This window comes from Gymnoscopelus microlampas (genome assembly GCF_963454915.1).
Source record: "Gymnoscopelus microlampas genome assembly, chromosome: 10".
Classification (NCBI taxonomy): domain Eukaryota; kingdom Metazoa; phylum Chordata; class Actinopteri; order Myctophiformes; family Myctophidae; genus Gymnoscopelus; species Gymnoscopelus microlampas.
The window spans coordinates 31,920,829-31,939,300 of NC_139947.1; the positions used below are offsets into that span (position 1 = coordinate 31,920,829).

An 18,472-nucleotide genomic window follows, 5' to 3' on the forward strand; every position below is an offset into this window, starting at 1 on the left:
TAAGATTATATTTGAAAAGACTAGATTCAAAATGTAGAGCTTAGATGCAAAACAAGCTACTGGCTATTGCCTATTTAGGGGTTCAAGCCCAAAGGTCTGAGACCCCCGTTTTTATTCACATTTTTCTTCTTCTCCTGCTGCAGTTTTGCAATTCCTGTGAGAACATAGGGCCCTATTTTCGCCGGTGCCTTAGCCATTATCCCTAAACTTCTTTGACATTATTTGCTATTTTTAAAAACATTTTCAAATAGTTCAAATAGCCAAACTACAAGCTCACAATGTGTCGATGTACAGTAGATCGGCTAGTCGAACTATTTGAAAATGTTTTTAAAAACTGTAAAAAATGGCAAAGAAGTTTAGGGATAATGGGTAAGGAACCGGCGAAAATATGGCCCATAAACTTTTCGCCAATGATTGTAAGTTGTGTGCATTACATGCACATCACAAATTACCTCAATCAGCCTGAAGGGGGTGTAATAATTAAAGTTTAAAGCTGCACTATGTAACATATCATGTTCAACCCTGTATTTGAATCTGGGTCTCCTTCAGGTCAAACCAGAAACAGGATCTTGTCAAAGGCCATGTCCAACCTACACACAGGATCTAAATGTCTCAATAGAAGAGCAGGGAGACCAAATACAACCACCCCAATTGTATAAATACTATTGTATTAACATACTCTACTATTCAGATTGGACAAAATAACATTTTATTCACTAAAAAAGTGTATAACTTCTTACATACATATGTATACTCAAATTGGCCAAAGAAAATCTACTACTCTGGATGACTAGATTCAACTTGTTAATATCACATTTAGTTTTGAAGATATTGACTATAGAACTTCAAAAGTGCATGGCTCAGCAGATAAATAGCCCAAAGTTAACAACTGTTGGGCCAATCATCACAAAACATGCAGGATATGTCTACATAAGTACCTAAAAGATACAATCATTACGAAACTCACAGGGATATATTTCATAACACTGCAGAAGTTGTGTGTCCAAATAACACCAAACTAGGTGGATCTGTTGAAACATGTCCCTAAAATGTTTTTGAATTGAACAGTAGAGGATGACAGCATTGCAATAAACGAGGATGTGGCCTGGCACAGATATGGCCATAAATAAATGAATGTCTGTTTGACTGTCATAAAACCTGTTAGTTATCTTTAATACAGGTGTGGGAAACTGTCAAAGGTCTAGAGTAGACCCTTCTTCGCAGCTTTCAACTTTTCACAGTCCGTGTTAGCTTGAAACCCTGAATTACTGCTTTGTGACTATATTTCTTATTTCTTATTCTTATTTCGTTAAAAAAAAAGTTTTTTTGTTTAAACTTTATATTCTGATAGTAATCATTGATAGTGTTTGCTCCGTAACAGGAGTCTCCCCGTCTCTCCAGTTCTTTAATAAACAGAAAATATATTTTCATTATGATAAAGCACAGTGTAAATAAAAAAGACTTTTAACAGTCAGTGATGCTCCAGCGCCTCATTCCCTATCTACGTTTTCAGGTGGGTTGCCAATTTCAGCCAATCAGGAGAGAGTACCCATTTATCAGCTTCAATTTTATAGTGTTCCAGTTCCAGTTCCAATTTTGTCTGCTCATTTCTTTGTGTCAAAACTTCCAATTTCGCTGGTTTATCCTGTACTGTATGAGTTCTCTCTGTTCTCGACCTGTAAATGCATTTTCTGTTTGCTAAAGAGATGGAGAGACAGGTAGACTCCTGTTCATGAACAAACACCCTATAGTAGTGTTGAAATACCTTTCACGTCTAGCAAAGCGGTGACTTTTGACTCCCCCTCTGAGTTCTTGGCTAAACAGACGTACTCTCCACTGTCCTCTCTTGCTGCTCCAGATATTTGTAAAGACCCATTCGGGTAATGGGTGAATCTTTCCCCCTCCACAGTTTTTTGGGACCTATGGAGAAAAAGAACATACATGCAGTTAATCCATTAAGACCGGGAACACATCTGTGTCATTTTAAGATTTCTTTGGCTATTCAAAAATAGCAGATCTACAAGCTCATAGCGTGGCACTGTGCCACGCTATGAGCTTGTAGATCTGCTATTTTTGAAAAATTGTGAAAAAGTTTGAGAACCACTGATATTATAGCAACATAAGTAATTAAAAAAAAACTTTTTCATGTCAAGGACCCCCAAAATGATATGTATTTGTCCACGGACCCCCATCTGAAAATATTTTGTTCCAGGGACCCCCCAGAAGCAAAGATTTGAGTTACAAATGTTCGCTTTAAAAATATATATAATCAAAGATTTGCACAAATCTTCCACGATTTTTCAAAAAATAGCAGATCTACAAGTTCATAGCGCGGCACTCGGCAGAGGAAACAATGCAAGGCACCAACCTGCTCATCGGGAGCAGTTAGAAGTTCAGTCTCTTGCTCAAGGACACTTCGACAGGCAGCCAGGAGGAGCCGGGCGGGGATCGAACCGCTGTTCCTCCTGAGCCATAATAAAGTAGATAGTGGGTCTACTCAAAACACACACATCCTGGTGCTATCATATATCACCTATGTCAGTAGTTCTCAAACGTGCCAAGGACCCCCAAATTGATATATATTTGACCGCGGACCCCCATCTGAAAAGGTTTTATTCCAGGGACCCCGAGAAGAGAAGATTTATGTTTGTTTTTTTAAGTCGATATTTTTCAAGAATTCTCAAAAATAACAGATGTAAAACAAGTGAGCTTGTAGATCTGCTATTTTTGAATAGCCAACATGGATAAAGTGGTTGAAATGATTGTGATGCTGTTTTAACAAATTTGACTGGGGATCCCCTGGAACCTCCCCAAGGACCCCTGGGGGTCCCTGGACCCCACTTTTGAGAACCAATGACCTATAAGTCAGGATGTTTAGAATTTCTGACAAGCAGTGTTTGAACGTTTGTGTCAAGTCAGGCTTAGGCCTAATTTACACTTCACTGTACGACTGTGTGGCTCGCTGAAAATAACCTCAATTAGTCACGATTTAAACTTGAAAATCAGTATAAGCTAGGCTTTAGGCCATGTTTATGCTTATAGTTATTTCCTTTCCAGTTCAATCAATTCGGAGTGGATTTTGCTGCAATATTTGAAAAATAAAATGCATTGCTAAAATAACGTGGTTTTCCTATCTGATTCAGTTAATTGCTCTGATAAAATGATGAATCCATGATAAGAAAGTTGCTTTACTTAAAAAATGTAGATATTGGAACTTAATGGGACTTTAATTAAAGAGATTTTATCCCAGCCCTTAAGAAAAGGGAGATGAGATAAGGTAAGTGGTAAGTACATTGGTTCAAAACATATCTGACTAAGCCAACGCTATCATGATAATAATAGAATTGAACAAGATCTAGCAGATAGAGAGCTGGTATCCCTACATGTCTGGGGGAAAATCTGAGAAACGTTGAATAGCAAATGTCTGAATAGCAAATCTCATCTCTCCTTTTTGGAGCTGTTGCCGGGATTAAATAAGGGCAGTTCTGCTCCAAAAGAAGATGATTATCTCTTCAAAGACCAGTGTCAACATAACACCACGGCACGCAAACATGATGAATAGGTTTAAAATTAATAGAATGACTAGATGAGAGTCTGATTGTGTGGGCTGAAAGCAATTCTGTGCACTACTGCACATTTTACTTTGCAGAACGACAGACAACAGGGTGGTGAAAAACAGGACAGAACTAGATGATGTGAAACGAGTGCAAATTCAGATGTGGTCATAATAAACTACAGGGCTATGTGTATGAAGGGTGTGTACTGTGTATTCGTGAAATTGATGCTGACCACAAATCTATGCAAAGATTGGAATTCATGAAAAGCAAACGTGAGAAGGTGCGTACCACTCCACATACTCTGCAGGTCCTGTACGCAGATTTTCAGAGAGTGTTTTGGCACCGATGAGAGATTATGCTGTAACATTAATGTGTTTTGCTGTTCTTAAACTCTGTGTACCGTAATAGTCTGTATTATGAGTCCAATAATATTTCATAGCAACATTAACATTTGTGGGCTCATGGTGTATTCATCTCAAGAACTGATAAGAATGATTTCCCATTATATTTAGATGAAATTTATAATAATTTATAATTTCTCTGGTTCAGTGCACTTTTACCCAGCTGGGATAAATCATGAATGATTGGGCAATAAAATTCTCAACAACAAAACAAAGTCTGGCCATCGCTGTGTGGACATGGGTGACGATGCCACTGACAGTTATCTGGTCGAGGGCACCAGCCATGCCAGTTTGCTTTTAGTCTTTTCTTTGAAGTCCCGCCACTTGTTATTTCTTCCACAATGCACTGCTCTGAACCAATGCAGTAAGCATAAATATATTTATTGCAGAAGCCAATTTCTCCCACTCTCTTTTAATTTTTGTTCTACTAGGCCTACTAGGAACGTTCATATGGCCTCAGGTGTAAACTATGAGAAGGAAGGTGCAAGATGCAGGAAAACATATCAGATAATATGAGGATAAAAGCTCCCGTTGTTTTGCTCTCCCTGTGTGCTGTGTGTATGGTGCAAGAGGTTATTTTCTGTGCACTAAACTCAGCAACACAAACAATATACCTGTGTGCAGTGTACATTTTAACCACTTAAACCCTACTGTATATTCATGGTTGACGCAACACAATGCGTTGTGGGCTTGTAGCTATTTTGCTGAATGTTTGCCCCAGAAGAGGGGAGCTAGGTTTCCAAGTAGTTAAAGTGCTCTAAGACCTCACCATTTGAAGTGTGGTGGTGGAGAGCTGAAGGCACTACAGTTCATCACCACAGCTTGTCCCTGCACCACAGAATACATGTAGTTGTCCCTGGTCAGCATCAGAGGAGCCATATCTATTGGCAGAGAGAAGAAGCATCAGCAACCTACACTCTAACTAAAAAGGATTCAGTATGTAACTGTAACAAGGTTTTATAGCCGGCTTGATCTTAGGACACTAAATCCTAATATGGTTCTGTAAAAAATAACCCTATGTGGCACTCTTTTACAGAACTGAATGGTCCAATAAAGAATCTAAAACGGTTCTATATGGCCCCTGACATGGAGCCACATAAACCATATTAAGTGGTTCAATCTAGAACCATTATATGGGCCATATTGTATATAAGGCAGGCAAACTATATACCCTTTTTTAGTTCCAAACATAGAACTATACTCTGTACTCGTATCTGCAATAAGACTTAGTAAGTCACTATGGGTGTATTTTGGATTTTGGCAAATTGGGGTGCAGCAATCTGGTCAACAGTACAATATGTGAATGCTGTATCTAACAAGGAATTCACAGGGTTGTTTTTTTAGCTGGTAAAGCACACAGAACACTCTGTGCTGTGAGAAAAAGACATGAACTGCCATCATAAAACAGGTGGTGTTTTGTAAACCAGCTTCACTTTCATGAGTTACAGTATGTCATGCACAGAGTAGTGTTTGCTTGAAGTTAGTCCAAGAACATCTGCCGGACATGGAATATGTACCGACTGTCAGTGAGGAGAATGGCAGTGAAAAGTGCAAAGGAAATGCTTGAGGCTCTGCAATGCTGTGAACCGTCTTACTACATGAAAGACCCTAGTCTTCTAGCTCAAAGAGTGTGTGTGTGTGTGTGTGTGTGTGTGTGTGTGGGGGGGGGGGGGGGGGGGGTGGATACCACAGCTATGAAGATAGACCGTTTTTTTGCATTGTCTGTCACACATCAAACAACAATCACCCACTTCCTACTTCCTACTTTTATTTTCTCAAGACTTGATAGTCTATAAAAGGAGTATGTAATGTAAAAGCTATAGTACTGACTCATGATCATGATCATAACATTGGCCAGGAGGCTGCCATGTCTGTTGGAAGCTTCACATTGATAGACAGCGCTGTCCTCTGGCCTGGCATTGTGCAGCACCAGGGTGTCGTCCAACACACGCAGGTCACTTGAAGTGTCATCTGGAAAAAAAAGAAAAGAAAAACACTTATTATTCAGAGTACACTGAACCATGGGGATCATGTTGTGGTCAGATACGGCTCTAAAGTGTGTTTCATGTTGTTGATGGGTTTAATTTGTGCTTTTTCAAATACAGTTTTGCTATATCCAATTAACAAACTCAACCAGAACAGAAGGTTCTTTTTCTTTTCTTCTTCTAAAATTAATAAGATTTAAGAATTTTGCAGTTCACAATTCACTTTCTATTTCTCAACTGCTGTCTACAGTTATTACAGTAAAGTTAGTGAACGAGTTATACGGAGCCCGAATTACTTTAACATTTAATGCGATGCATTCCTTTTCATCAAATATTTCCTATGGAGAAGTCGAGCCTTTCTCCCTGAGCTACATGTATAAAGGCAGCCACCAGAGGGCCACATGATGCTTCCACCAGCCCCCTATTGTTCTTTCAAATTTGTTCTTTATTAATCCCCACAGGGATTTTTCTTTTCTCCACTCAGTTTTACACACACAAATAAGCCTGAAATACAGACATACACATACACACACAGGGTCTAGTCATGCATGTGGATAAATGGCAGAGTGATGGGCTGCCACATAGTGGCACTTAGGAGCAGTGAACTGACACCTCTCCAGCTACCAGTCCACACTCCATGCAGTACTCCAGTTCCAAAGTCAGTTACTGCCATCCACCTTTATTCAAATCTTAGGATCACATTGAGGGAGAGCCCCTCGTTTTCAGAGCCACAGAGTGCTTTTCTAGTTTAATCAAATAGTAAGCAAGAGAGACTGATGGGTATAATGGGTGATATACTGTATAGGTCTTACACGCAACAAAGGTCAACGGCTAGATTCAAACCTGTGACTATGAAAGGACATGGTATTCACTTTGGCCTGCTGAGCAACCCAGAAGCCCTGTCCCCAATGATGACTGCCGCATTGAACCAGTCGGCCTAATGTGGTTTTATGGGGTCATAAATGAAGCTGGCTAAACCTTTTCAGTTCCATTTAGAAACCTTTTAGTGAATAGTGTACTACAGTATATCATCTGTGGTATCTGGGAACACATCCACCCCATCCTATTGGCAATGGACATCAACATGGGAATACTTTGCAGGCAAGCAGACTTTGTGGCAAATTGTCTGATAACAGTGTACAATAACTGCACCCAAAAAAACAAAACAAAAAAGGAAAGGGTTTTCTAAGTAAATTAAGCACAGAAAAAAAATCTAATTAGGGGGAAAGACAGAATGAGTGGGGTGAGGGGCCATTACCGTTTAAAATCTGTCCATTCCTCCTCCATGTGATCTCCACCCGTGGTTTCCCGACAACTGCACACTTGATGTGAACATCTGTCTTGATCAGAGCCAGCTGGTCCTGAGGAGGCTCTGTCAACCATTTTGGGGGCTCTAGAACATGTTGATGAAAAGAGGTGTTTATGTGATGTTAGGCAGCTGTGAATGCCGCACTTAATTTCAATTAACTCCTGTTTGAAAAGATAAGTCAAAATGCAGGGACTAAACATCACCTTAAATCATTTCTTAAAACCGTCTTCTATACACTTACTGTGTCTATATATGTATATATGTATCAATTAATTGTATTTTCATCATAATACAATCTATTAATTGATATATAATATCCGTTGTACCCCTACCATTTGTGTTGACTTACCTTCCACGATTACATCAAAGTAGTGGACATCTTCCCCAACAGAGTTCTTGGCCTTACACATGTACTTTCCATGGTCCCTCTCGTTTACATTAGATATGGTCAATAGCTTCCCGAATGTTTTTATGTTTGTGCGTCCAGGGAGTTTCTCTCCCATTTTGATCCAGTCCATCTTAGGAGTCGGGCTGCATAACACAATGGAAATGTATTAAGCCAAGGTTGCTGGTAAATACTGACTGATGATAGATCATAGTACAATGGGAATATAATTGATCCTCAGATGATAATTAGAAACGTACAATCCCTCTGCTATGCACTCCAACTTCAGTTCCTCTCCCTTCACCAGCACTACCTCTGTCTGAACACCAGAGGGCACCAAGAGGCTAGGTCTTCTCTCTGGGGTGCCACTGGCTGCAACAGAATAGCTTGGTCACTTGGATGTATTTCTTAATCAATGCACATTCCATCAACACAGGAGTTTATGGCTGTTAAACATATTTTAAGCATGCAGACTGTGATATCTTTTGAACAAACATTACATCAAAAAGCTTGGTCTGTAATCTCTGTTATGAAGGCTTGCATGAAATCTGAACATTGATATTTGACGTCATCCACTTTGCTATCAGGTTTAAGGTTCAAGTCAAATTAAACAGGATTAATACTGATCTAACAAGGGCTTGTGTTCATTGCCATATACAGTATGCCTAAACTACTGCCATAACAGACTGACTGCACATGAAAATAAACTTAAGCATGACAAGGCATGCCTCACTCCTTGGTATGTGGTATTTGTAAGGGACGTTTTAAGCCTATCAGTCTATGACAAAACATAGCAATCTTCTTGATCTGCTAATTTGAGAAAAGAGTAAGTGGCTCAAGCAAATCACCTGCGGTCTACTCACTTATAGCTTATCTTTTGGATAAAGCAGCTACAGTATTGAGAACATACAACTACAGTAGGTGTGCTATTACACTGTTACAGGGTACGGTAGTTTTCACTGAGTCATCATGAAGAAGTGGTAATGTTGCCAATATGCAAAGAGTCCCGATGAGCTCCATGTAAGGAGAAAAGTTGGGACCCAGCCCATTTACTATGAATCACTCTCGTGTTTATTAAGAGTAGTTCCTGTTGAGATCTTAATTTTTTTTGGTTAAAGAATTCAAGCACATTTATTAGATAAAGCAACATGGACTATTTCTGTGAACCTACAGTTGTTGACCACCACAGCCATGGGGCTCTTCTGGACGATGGTTCGTATCTTGGCGAAATGGGCGAAGCAGCAATAGTCTCGACGACTGTCCATCTCTAAGGCATTGGAAAAGTATAGGTTGCCATCGTTGCCCATGGATACCCTCTCATCCTGCTCAATGTGCTCAAGGCCTAAAAGATAGAGGACAACAGTCACGTCAGCTACAAAGAAATGTAAACAGGGGTAACTGCATGAGTAAGGAAGCTGAGGAAAATAACTATTGTCCAGTGGTGTAAAGTAACTAAGTACATTTAATCAAGTACTGTACTTAAGTACAATTTTGAGTTATTTTTACTTTACTGGAGTATTTCCAATCTTCAGTACTTTTACTTCTACTCCACTACATCTCAAAGGCAAATATTGTACTTTTACTCGCGACGCATTGTGAGCTTGTAGATCTGCTATTTTCCAATTATTTTTTATACATTTTAAACATTTGAAAACTTGTGAAATGGGACATTCTGCACAATGAGTACTTTCTACTTTTTGTACTTTAAGTACATTTTGATACCAATACTTTTGCACTTTTACTCAAGTAAATTTTGAATTCCAGACTTTTACTTGTAAAAGAGTATCTTTACATTGCAGTATTAATACTTTTACTTAAGTAAAAAAAATGAGTACTTTTTCCACCACTGCTCTTGTCCCACAAGTATAGTTATATATAGTATAGTACAGAAGCAACAGAGAAATAATGACAACATACTGTTCTCATTAGGGTACAATGTTTGATGGTATGGAATCTAATCCCTAGTTGTGACCTCTGGACCTTTAAAATACACTCAAAGGAGTCATGGACACTCTTCAAGCGTAAAATCGATAGCTTCTCTGTGATGAATTGATTGTATATGACACCAAATGAAAGCCCACCTGATACGCCAACATGACAAAACACACGACGACATTAATTGTATTTCAATGACAGTTGACAGTCAGGAGGTGGGTGGCACTCAGGTCAATTTACATGACATCAGTATTCCAATTCAGCTTAGTTTCATATAGAGAGGACACAAATGGATGTGCCCTTGAGAGTTTTCCTTTAAAGATCCAGTGGCAGTGTATTCAGCTGTATAGAGCCATATTCAGTTGGATAGAGCCATTATGCAAGTCTCGGGTCACTGACTGTGCCATTCATCGGATAACCCATTGCCAGTATTTAACATCCTGTTTTGAGAAAATGGTATTTTACTCATCGGTTGTTTCCCTTGCATTCAAGGAAGAATCCTGAATTGTGTTAAATATCATCACTGTCAGGCGGAAACCTTGTACTGTATGTCTAAAGGGTTACTTTTCAGGAAATGGACCTACCCTGGGGAAACAGTTAGTTATTTTGACAAGTAATATTTGTTTCTAAGTAAGTAGTTGTGTTTCTAAAATGTGCATGAGGATGCACAAATCCATCACAAGCACAGAGCAGAGGTGGCCTGAATGAGCATGATAGCATGTTGTTGCATGCCGTTGCACTTTCATTGACTGTCTGGAATCGAACAAGCTAATTACATGTCATTCAAACAAGGGGGATATTTCAACTATGCCACGCCAGGAAATGGATGCCAATAATATAACTGCAAAAACAACTCTTAAAATGGAATTTGTAAAGGTCTTGTGAGGTAGAAATTTCTTTTGGGTAAAATTAGAATGAAAACAAATCACCTAGGGATGGGTCCTTCATACATCTTTAATGATGTTGTAGTGATTCCCATTTTACTGGGAAATTGTCTTTTAAATATTACATCTGAGTGACATCTTCAAAATCCCCCTAGGAATCTAGATGTGTTATGCATCTGAAAATGTTCTCTAAAGTAGAAAAAAAAAATCTACTTGAAATAAAAAATCGTGGGTGGCGATGGCTGAGTGGTTAAGGAGCACACCACATAGGCTCTGACACCTGACAGCAAGTCTGAAGGTTCGATTCTCGAGCCCGGCAGACCCTTAGCATGTCACTCCCTGACACTCTCTCCCTGTTTCCTGTCTCTCTTCACTGTGGACTATCAATAACGGCAAAAAAAGGCCCACCATATTCTTGGGCACAAGAGATATTCCACTCAATGCTTGTTCTGTAGGAATAACTCTACCAGAACTGCTATACACACTAGCTTATGCTTGAAAGAAGCCAGTGTCCTTGAGGTATCACCAGTGCGTTTAGGCTGGCAGCAAAACTCCCGAGGGCCTAGCGAGAGGTCTCAATTCCTATTGAAACACCTCTTCAGACAGAGTTAAGATGGCCATTAACACGAAAAAAAACATTTCCTCTGTTGGTGGAAGGAAACACAGAGAGTATAATGTGGAGATAATACTCCCACTTGACACACTTGGCCAAACCATCAAGTGTGTGTATTTGTATATCTAATCTAAAAGAACGGCAAGCTAAAAAAGCCCCCAACATTGATGCTACAAACTTGATTATGATTCTCAGTAGAGTCTCAGTTGACTTACCGATATTCATCCAGTAGATCAGGCGTGGGGGCACGCCCTCTGGTGGATTACACCGTAGTATGATTGGTTGGCCCTCGTCAACAACAATAGGCTTAGACTTCTCCTTTGGAAACTTGGGGACCCCTGTGAAAAAAGGACATAGTATATAGTCTAATAGACTTTTTTCTTTCCTATTAACTCATCCAGTGCCATTGACGTCGCCGACGTCCACATTTTCATAAGCCCAGAGCGCCATTGACGTCGCTGACGTCCGTTTTTGAAAAAAAAAATTAACAACCGGAATACGAACAAACAACGTATGGAAAGCCAATAAGAAAGAAGTTCCCCCGCCCGCCTCGCTGCCTGTCATGTCGTGTCCAACTACTGTACATACACACACACACACACACACACACACACACACACACACACACACACACACACACACACACACACACACACACGCACACACATGCACTTTTGTCTCACTGTAGAAACAGCAGTCTTTCATGTATTCCGTGACAGTACAATCTTTGTCTAAGTAGATTAGTAGCCTACATGAATGACACCAATCACATCGTCATGAATGGAATACGTTTGTATATTCATTTAATCCATTATCGGCGTTCACAGTGCGCGTTCGAGTTACACTAAAATAAAGCAATCGTGTATTCCCCGTGAGTCACGTTAATGAGAGGTAGTCTGGCAAGGTAGTCATATTCTGAACGTTTATGAAGTGATTGATGAACGAATTCATAAACATTAATGGATGAAGGGTGGTGTGTGCTGGATGGTTATATCTCCGATCTCCTAGTGGCCCACATTTTTAGCGGTGCCAACCGCTCGTTTGACTCTGTCTGCGTGTCCGTTTGTCTGAGCACGGAATGAGCACGACAAAGAAGCAAACAGCTATAACTTCAGTTTGCAGCATGCCACCAAGTCCAAATTTGGTATGTGGACTTAGACCACCAATAGGGACGAGCATGAATTGATGACGTTATCAAAGAGGGGTCCAGGGACCCCCAGCGCCCGTATGAGCACGGGATGAGCACGGGATTTTAAACAGCTATAACTCCAGTTTGCAGCATGCCACCAAGTCCACATTTGGTATGTGAACTTAGACCACCAATAGGCACGAGCATGAATTGATGAAGTTATCAAAGAGGGGTCCAGGGACCCCCAGAGCCCGTATGAGCACGGGATGAGCACGGGATTTTAAACAGCTATAACTCCAGTTTGCAGCATGCCACCAAGTCCACATTTGGTATGTGGACTTAGACCACCAATAGGGACCAGCATGAATTGCTGAAGCCCCGCCCCCTCTGTCTTCCCATTGGCTGGCCTTCAAACAGCCATAACTCAAGTTCGCAGCATGCTATGGAGTACAAATTTTGTACATGGACTAAAGCCAGCAATAGGGACGAAGTGTAATTACTTAAGCCCCGCCCCCTCTGTCTGCCCATTGGCTGGGCTTTAAACAGCCATCATTCCAGTTTGCAGCATGCTACCAAGTACAAATTTGGTAAGTGGACTCAGACCACCAATAGGGACGAACTGAAATGAGTTAAGGCCCGCCCCAAAGGCACCGCTTCCTTCACACAGGGTGTGATTTTTTAAGGTTTGAAGCGTCGGTTTCTAACCCTAACCCCGGTTGCACCTACTGTAGCTCCCTAGGACACGCTACTGTATATAAGTTTGGAAACCTCACTATCCATGAAAAGATTACAGTGGCGCCGAAAATGCTCTCGCATAAGCTCTTGTATATTTTGAAAATGGCAGATCTACTGTACAAGCTCATAATGCGACGCGTAATGCTATTTTCAAATAGCCAATGCAGCCAGATCTGCAATCTTATCTGAATGACAGTTAAAGCAGTTTGTTTAAATGAATGAATGATAAAGGACCTAATTTGTAACATTGCAAATAGGCTAACATAGGATGTTAGATTGTAATTGCTTGTCATTGTCACTTGGAAATAAAATAGTTGTATGTGTCCATGTATGCCTTCATAACATTTTATATTTTCACAGGGATTATTTATTATTGTGTAAGATATACATTTTGGAGTGGATACATGTGTCCAGATGCCTGTCAGGTGGTCAGACAATGCTGCTCCGCATGTCTACGATGGAACAAACTGGTGTAGCCAACATCTACACGGCCTCAGACTAGACGTGAGATCTGAGCGGGCCGTACGTTGAAGTCAAAGTCACGATAGATTGATAAATGCCGATAATTGAGGTGATCTCGCCCTACGCCAATTTTTTGGTCTACACCACTTTGATAAATGAGGGTCATTATGTCCAGAAATGTCTATAGGCTTCTTTCTATCTTGGGTTCGAGCCAAATTGCGGCCGTTTTGAGTTGAGTTTGCATGTAGTCCCTGTGTTCACAGTTGCACCAGTTTCTTCCCACCAAAAGACAATAATGTTAGGGACATTCTCCTGCCAAGCACTGGCCTTAGAACTAAGGCTGTTACCCGGGCGCACCTCAGTAGCCTAATAGTTGGGGCAAAAGAGGACGTATTTCCCCACACAGAATATTAAAGATCACAGATCAAGCTTAAAATCTAACTTCATCTTAAAACACATTGAACTCAATAAACTGTTACTCACTGGGAACAATAACTGCAATCTCCTGTGTCATTGCTGTTCCGAGTTTGTTTGAGGAGTAGCATCGATATTTCCCCTGGAACTCAGAGAGGCGGCTGTTGTTCAGCCTAAAACTGCCCTTGTTGTGCTCGGCCTCCATCGCCGAGTTGTGGGGAATGATAAAGTCTTTGCCATCCCTTGTCCACCTATATCTGTTGGAAGCAATTATTCATCAAAATATTTGAATAAATGTCAGTTTATAACAAGCCATAATGACGTTATAGATGCTACATGGCTTTGAGCAATATTTGAAGGCTGCCACATGGGAACAAGTCACTGATATTCTTTGGTATATTATTTCAAATTTGTACATCAATGTTGGCCAGGATTTAGAGGAGAGTAACGGAGACAGAACAGAGCACAGTAGATGGATTTCACTTACTCTGGAGGAGGGTTGCCTTTGGCATTACACTGCATAGTAATGCTGTCATCAAGGGGGAGGGCGATAACAGGACTGGATGTGTGAGACAGTATGGTGGGAGGCTGCTCCACTGTATGATGAACACCCACAAGCACATGCAAATGTTACAACAACAAACAACAACAAAAACGTTGTCACATGCATAACGACCTATACAGCATGTTGTCTTCAAACCACTAAAACCATTACCACAGCATCTAAGCATCACACTTCAAACGACTTGACAGCATTCAGCCATGGTAAGCGAAACGGGAGAAAGCACAACCGCCTTGAATTTCTCTCCTCTAATGTCTTGGATGATGGCCATGTCAGCAACATGGCAAAATTGCAGACAGCAATGTCATAACAAATGATATGCTTTAGAGTAGACGTGATAGTAAAATACAATAACAACATACTGTACTAGGATTTTGTTTCATAGACCACAAACCCTGAGCAAAGCAACCACGGTACCGTACACTGTGGCTGTGGCTTTGATTGGCAGTTCACCCTTTAACCATTCAATCCGGGAACGCATCTCTGTCACTTTAGATGTATTTGGCTATTCAAAAATAGCAGATATACAAGCTCATAGCGCGCTCGGTGCCACGCTATGAGCTTGTAGATCTGCTATTTAAAAAAATATTGTTTTTTGCAAATATTTCAATACATATTCTTTTAAAGCAAACATTTTAACTAAAATCTTTGCTTCTGGGGGGGAGGGTCCCTGGAACTAAATATTTTGAGATGGGGGTCCGCGGCCAAATACATATCATTGTTGTTGTTTGGTTGCTATATATCAGTGGTCCTCCAATGGGTCGGGGGTCAAATATGATTATTTTGGGGGGTCGATCATGGCCTGAAAGGTTTGGGAACCAGTGGACTAGAAAATGCAGCATTTTTGTTGATGAACAAGAACATAATATACGTGTCGTCTAGCATACAAAAATGAATGGATTATCTTCATCGCCACCATCATCGGCGTAAAACTTCATCCTCACAGTAGCACATAGATGCCGTTGCATGAAGAACACAAAGTGGATAAATGGAAGTGGACTTCACACGACTCAATCTAGAATTAAGATATCAAGGATATGACAGTGATGTCACAATCAGTCGGAACCTGTACGGGTCATACGGCCAAGTATACATTTGTCTTAATCACTTCAGTCCTATACACTTTGTTGTACCATGAATAGCAAAAAGGCAATATACAAGCTCACAATGTGTTGCGAGCTTGCCTTGTAGATCTGCTATTTGTGAAATTTGTGAAATATATTCAATTTGAGAAAGGTTTTTGAAAATGTTGTCCTTTAATGACATGCCCAAAATAGGGACACCAGAATTAATGTGTGTATTTGAAAACAAAGCAGGTCAGTTCAAGGGCCCCATTATAATTTTTGTATTGATGTTTATTTGACTTTTCACTCACAGTTTCCTTATGGCTGTATTGTGTTTTGCTATTGTAAAGTACTTCGCAAATCTGTTTTGAAAAGCACTTTCAAAACAGTTTAGTATCATTATTAGTCTGAAGCACTTCCGTTTCTCAACCTTTTTAATTTGAAGGACCCCCAGTTTGATATGCATTGGGCCACAGACCCCCTTATCTCAGAGTGTACAAATGGAACCAAAGTGGAACTCCCTCAAGGACCCCTGGAGGTCCCCGGACCCTAATTTGAGAACCACTGCGCTAGATGATAGTTCCAGTAGTTATGACATCACAGACAAATACATGGTATCTCTTCATTTTAGGATGAATAAAGCAATACCTTCCAAGGGAATGTTCAGGGTTGAGGCTCCTGAGGTCAACATGAGGGCGAGGCCTAGTGTCCACAATGACATCATGACCCCTCCTCTGGTGAATGGAGACAGTAGAGAGAATACTGTCCTGGTGGGCTTGTGGCTTTAGGTACTTCTGATCAGCTTGTGTCACGTAGGCCTTTCAAGGCACAAAGCATCTGAGAAAGACAAACAAAGAACAAAAAGAGTCTTTCATTCATCTTGAAAAAGAAAAATCAGATCGATTTTTATCACATGTTTAACTATATACTTCATTGCCCGGGGTCCCCCAGGGGTCTGTACTTGGCCCCCTCCTTTCTTCCCTCTACAGTCTACACCAAAAGTCTCTTTCCTGAAAATAGCCGATCTACAAGCTGACAACATGTTGTGTTGTCAGCTTACAGATCTGCTAGTTGCGCCGAATTCCTTACAACTATCTGATCTAAAACATTTAAAATAATAGAAGGAAAGAAAAGATAACACACCATAGAGAGATTTGGTGATTTCTCTCTTGCTTTTTTTGTTATTTTTTAGATCTGATTTTATACACCAGGACCCGAGCACCACATTTTGTCCCCGTCATGTACCTACATGTCTGAAATGACAACGATTGCCGAATCCTTGAACCCTTGAAGTCTGTCAAATGTTTACGTGCGTTTAGGCCTTTGTGCTTTTTCATTAGAGCTTGGTTTTACGTTGTCAACAGTGTATGTAATAGCTTTTTGGCTTTTGTTTAGTTCGTTTTTTCCCCCTTTGTGTGTAGACTGTGTCCTTAGATGGTAGAAAAGCCCTCATTCAGACAAGCCAATCCATCCTCTGGCGGTGGCTGTCCACTCATTGTTCTGGTCTTGTATTACAACACAGCAGAGACCCCGTCTGGGGATTTCCTTGTGAACAGTATAGGTCGGCTGTTGCTGCCATCAAATGGCATGCTCGCAGTATAAACCCTCGTTGGCACAACAGCTAAGCTGCTGGCGGTGGTGATTTCTAGTCCTGTGATGGTTGGTCTGCGGTGGTAAGCCATGTTGGTATTCACACAGCTTAGTTCTCCCAGTTTGCCCATACTGAGGCAGTAGTGCTAGCAGTGCCAAATGGGCTTGCCCCTCCATGCTAATCCTGCTACCAAGAGAATGGGGGGTGTTAAACCAATCACATTCCACCATCACAATGACATGATACTATACAGGGTTCCTCTGAGGCACTGTGTTGTCCCTCCGTAGTAATAGAGGTTAATATGCTAATTGTTTTACACTAGATTTGGGATTAAGCTACTCGAAATCAGAGTAAATGAAAACATTCTTTTTTCTCTCTCAATGAGGATTTATGTGATTATCTTTCGGTGGTCTGAATCTCCAGCCAAGCTGGTTAGATAGTGGACTGAGTCCAAACTGAAGTATGTTTATAGATACACATTTGTATTTATGAATTACAGAGCTGCTTTACCTCTAATCACTGCTGTGATGGTCTATATATTTTAAGTCATAGCACGATCTCTGACTCACACACGCACGCACGCACACACACACACACACACACACACACACACACACACACACACACACACACACACACACACACACACACACACACACACACACACACACACACACACACACACACACACAACCAAACAACTACAAAGTGGCCAACACACTGTGTAATCAACTGCTTGAAACTCAAAATATGTTTGGTGACGCACGCACGCACGCGCACACACACACACACACACACACACACACACACACACACACACACACACACACACACACACACACACACACACACACACACACACACACACACACACACACACACACACACACACACACACACAGAAAGAGACACTAGAGAGCACTTTGGACAATCATTCTACCATTGTAACAAAAGGGGGCTAATGATAGAAGAGTGCTGTGATTTAAATCAACATTCTCTGAATGCAGAAAACCACTTTAACCCAGGAAAGCCAACAGAGTCAAGCAGGAGGGAGTGTACTCTACTGCTGACAGAAGCGGGGCCTTTCATCCAGATCTGAGTTTATCCTTACAAGTGGGAGACAACATATGGCCGGATTGAACCTTACAAAAGTCTTATCGGTGCACAGCTCTGAAGACCCTTGTGGATTAGGCAACTTATTGCCTTACACGTGTGTTGACATGCAACCTCTGTGGCTTTTATGTTACTTCAAACAATCACAGTTGACATAACGCGCTGTAAATCATTCAGATTATACCTGGAAAGTAAAATCCTTTGAGTGTAAAACAGGGTGTATTGCCAGTGTAAACAGAAAACACTTGTTTGGGGAAACCAAAGGATGTATTACCTGAACACATGGTAGGGCATACCCATAAATCCCAAGGGATTGTGTCTGCTGAGCCGATA

General features: G+C 40.8%; 1 protein-coding gene across 7 annotated transcripts in view; it reads right to left on the reverse strand.

Moving 5' to 3' along the window:
- LOC311053829 (neural cell adhesion molecule L1-like protein) overlaps positions 1 to 18,472 on the reverse strand; it is an 86,018-nt gene that overhangs the window by 38,036 nt on the left and 29,510 nt on the right. For all 7 annotated transcript variants that reach the window (XM_084069530.1, XM_084069526.1, XM_084069527.1 and 4 more), the window contains exons 2-12: positions 16,084 to 16,272; positions 14,297 to 14,405; positions 13,879 to 14,066; positions 11,285 to 11,407; positions 8,809 to 8,979; positions 7,898 to 8,009; positions 7,602 to 7,783; positions 7,202 to 7,336; positions 5,789 to 5,929; positions 4,728 to 4,839; positions 1,766 to 1,920 (exon numbers count right to left, since the gene is read on the reverse strand). In XM_084069530.1, coding sequence (XP_083925656.1) covers positions 1,766 to 1,920; positions 4,728 to 4,839; positions 5,789 to 5,929; positions 7,202 to 7,336; positions 7,602 to 7,783; positions 7,898 to 8,009; positions 8,809 to 8,979; positions 11,285 to 11,407; positions 13,879 to 14,066; positions 14,297 to 14,405; positions 16,084 to 16,159 — 1,504 coding nt within the window. In that variant the 5' untranslated portion in view covers positions 16,160 to 16,272. The remainder of the gene's footprint in view (positions 1 to 1,765; positions 1,921 to 4,727; positions 4,840 to 5,788; positions 5,930 to 7,201; positions 7,337 to 7,601; positions 7,784 to 7,897; positions 8,010 to 8,808; positions 8,980 to 11,284; positions 11,408 to 13,878; positions 14,067 to 14,296; positions 14,406 to 16,083; positions 16,273 to 18,472) is intronic.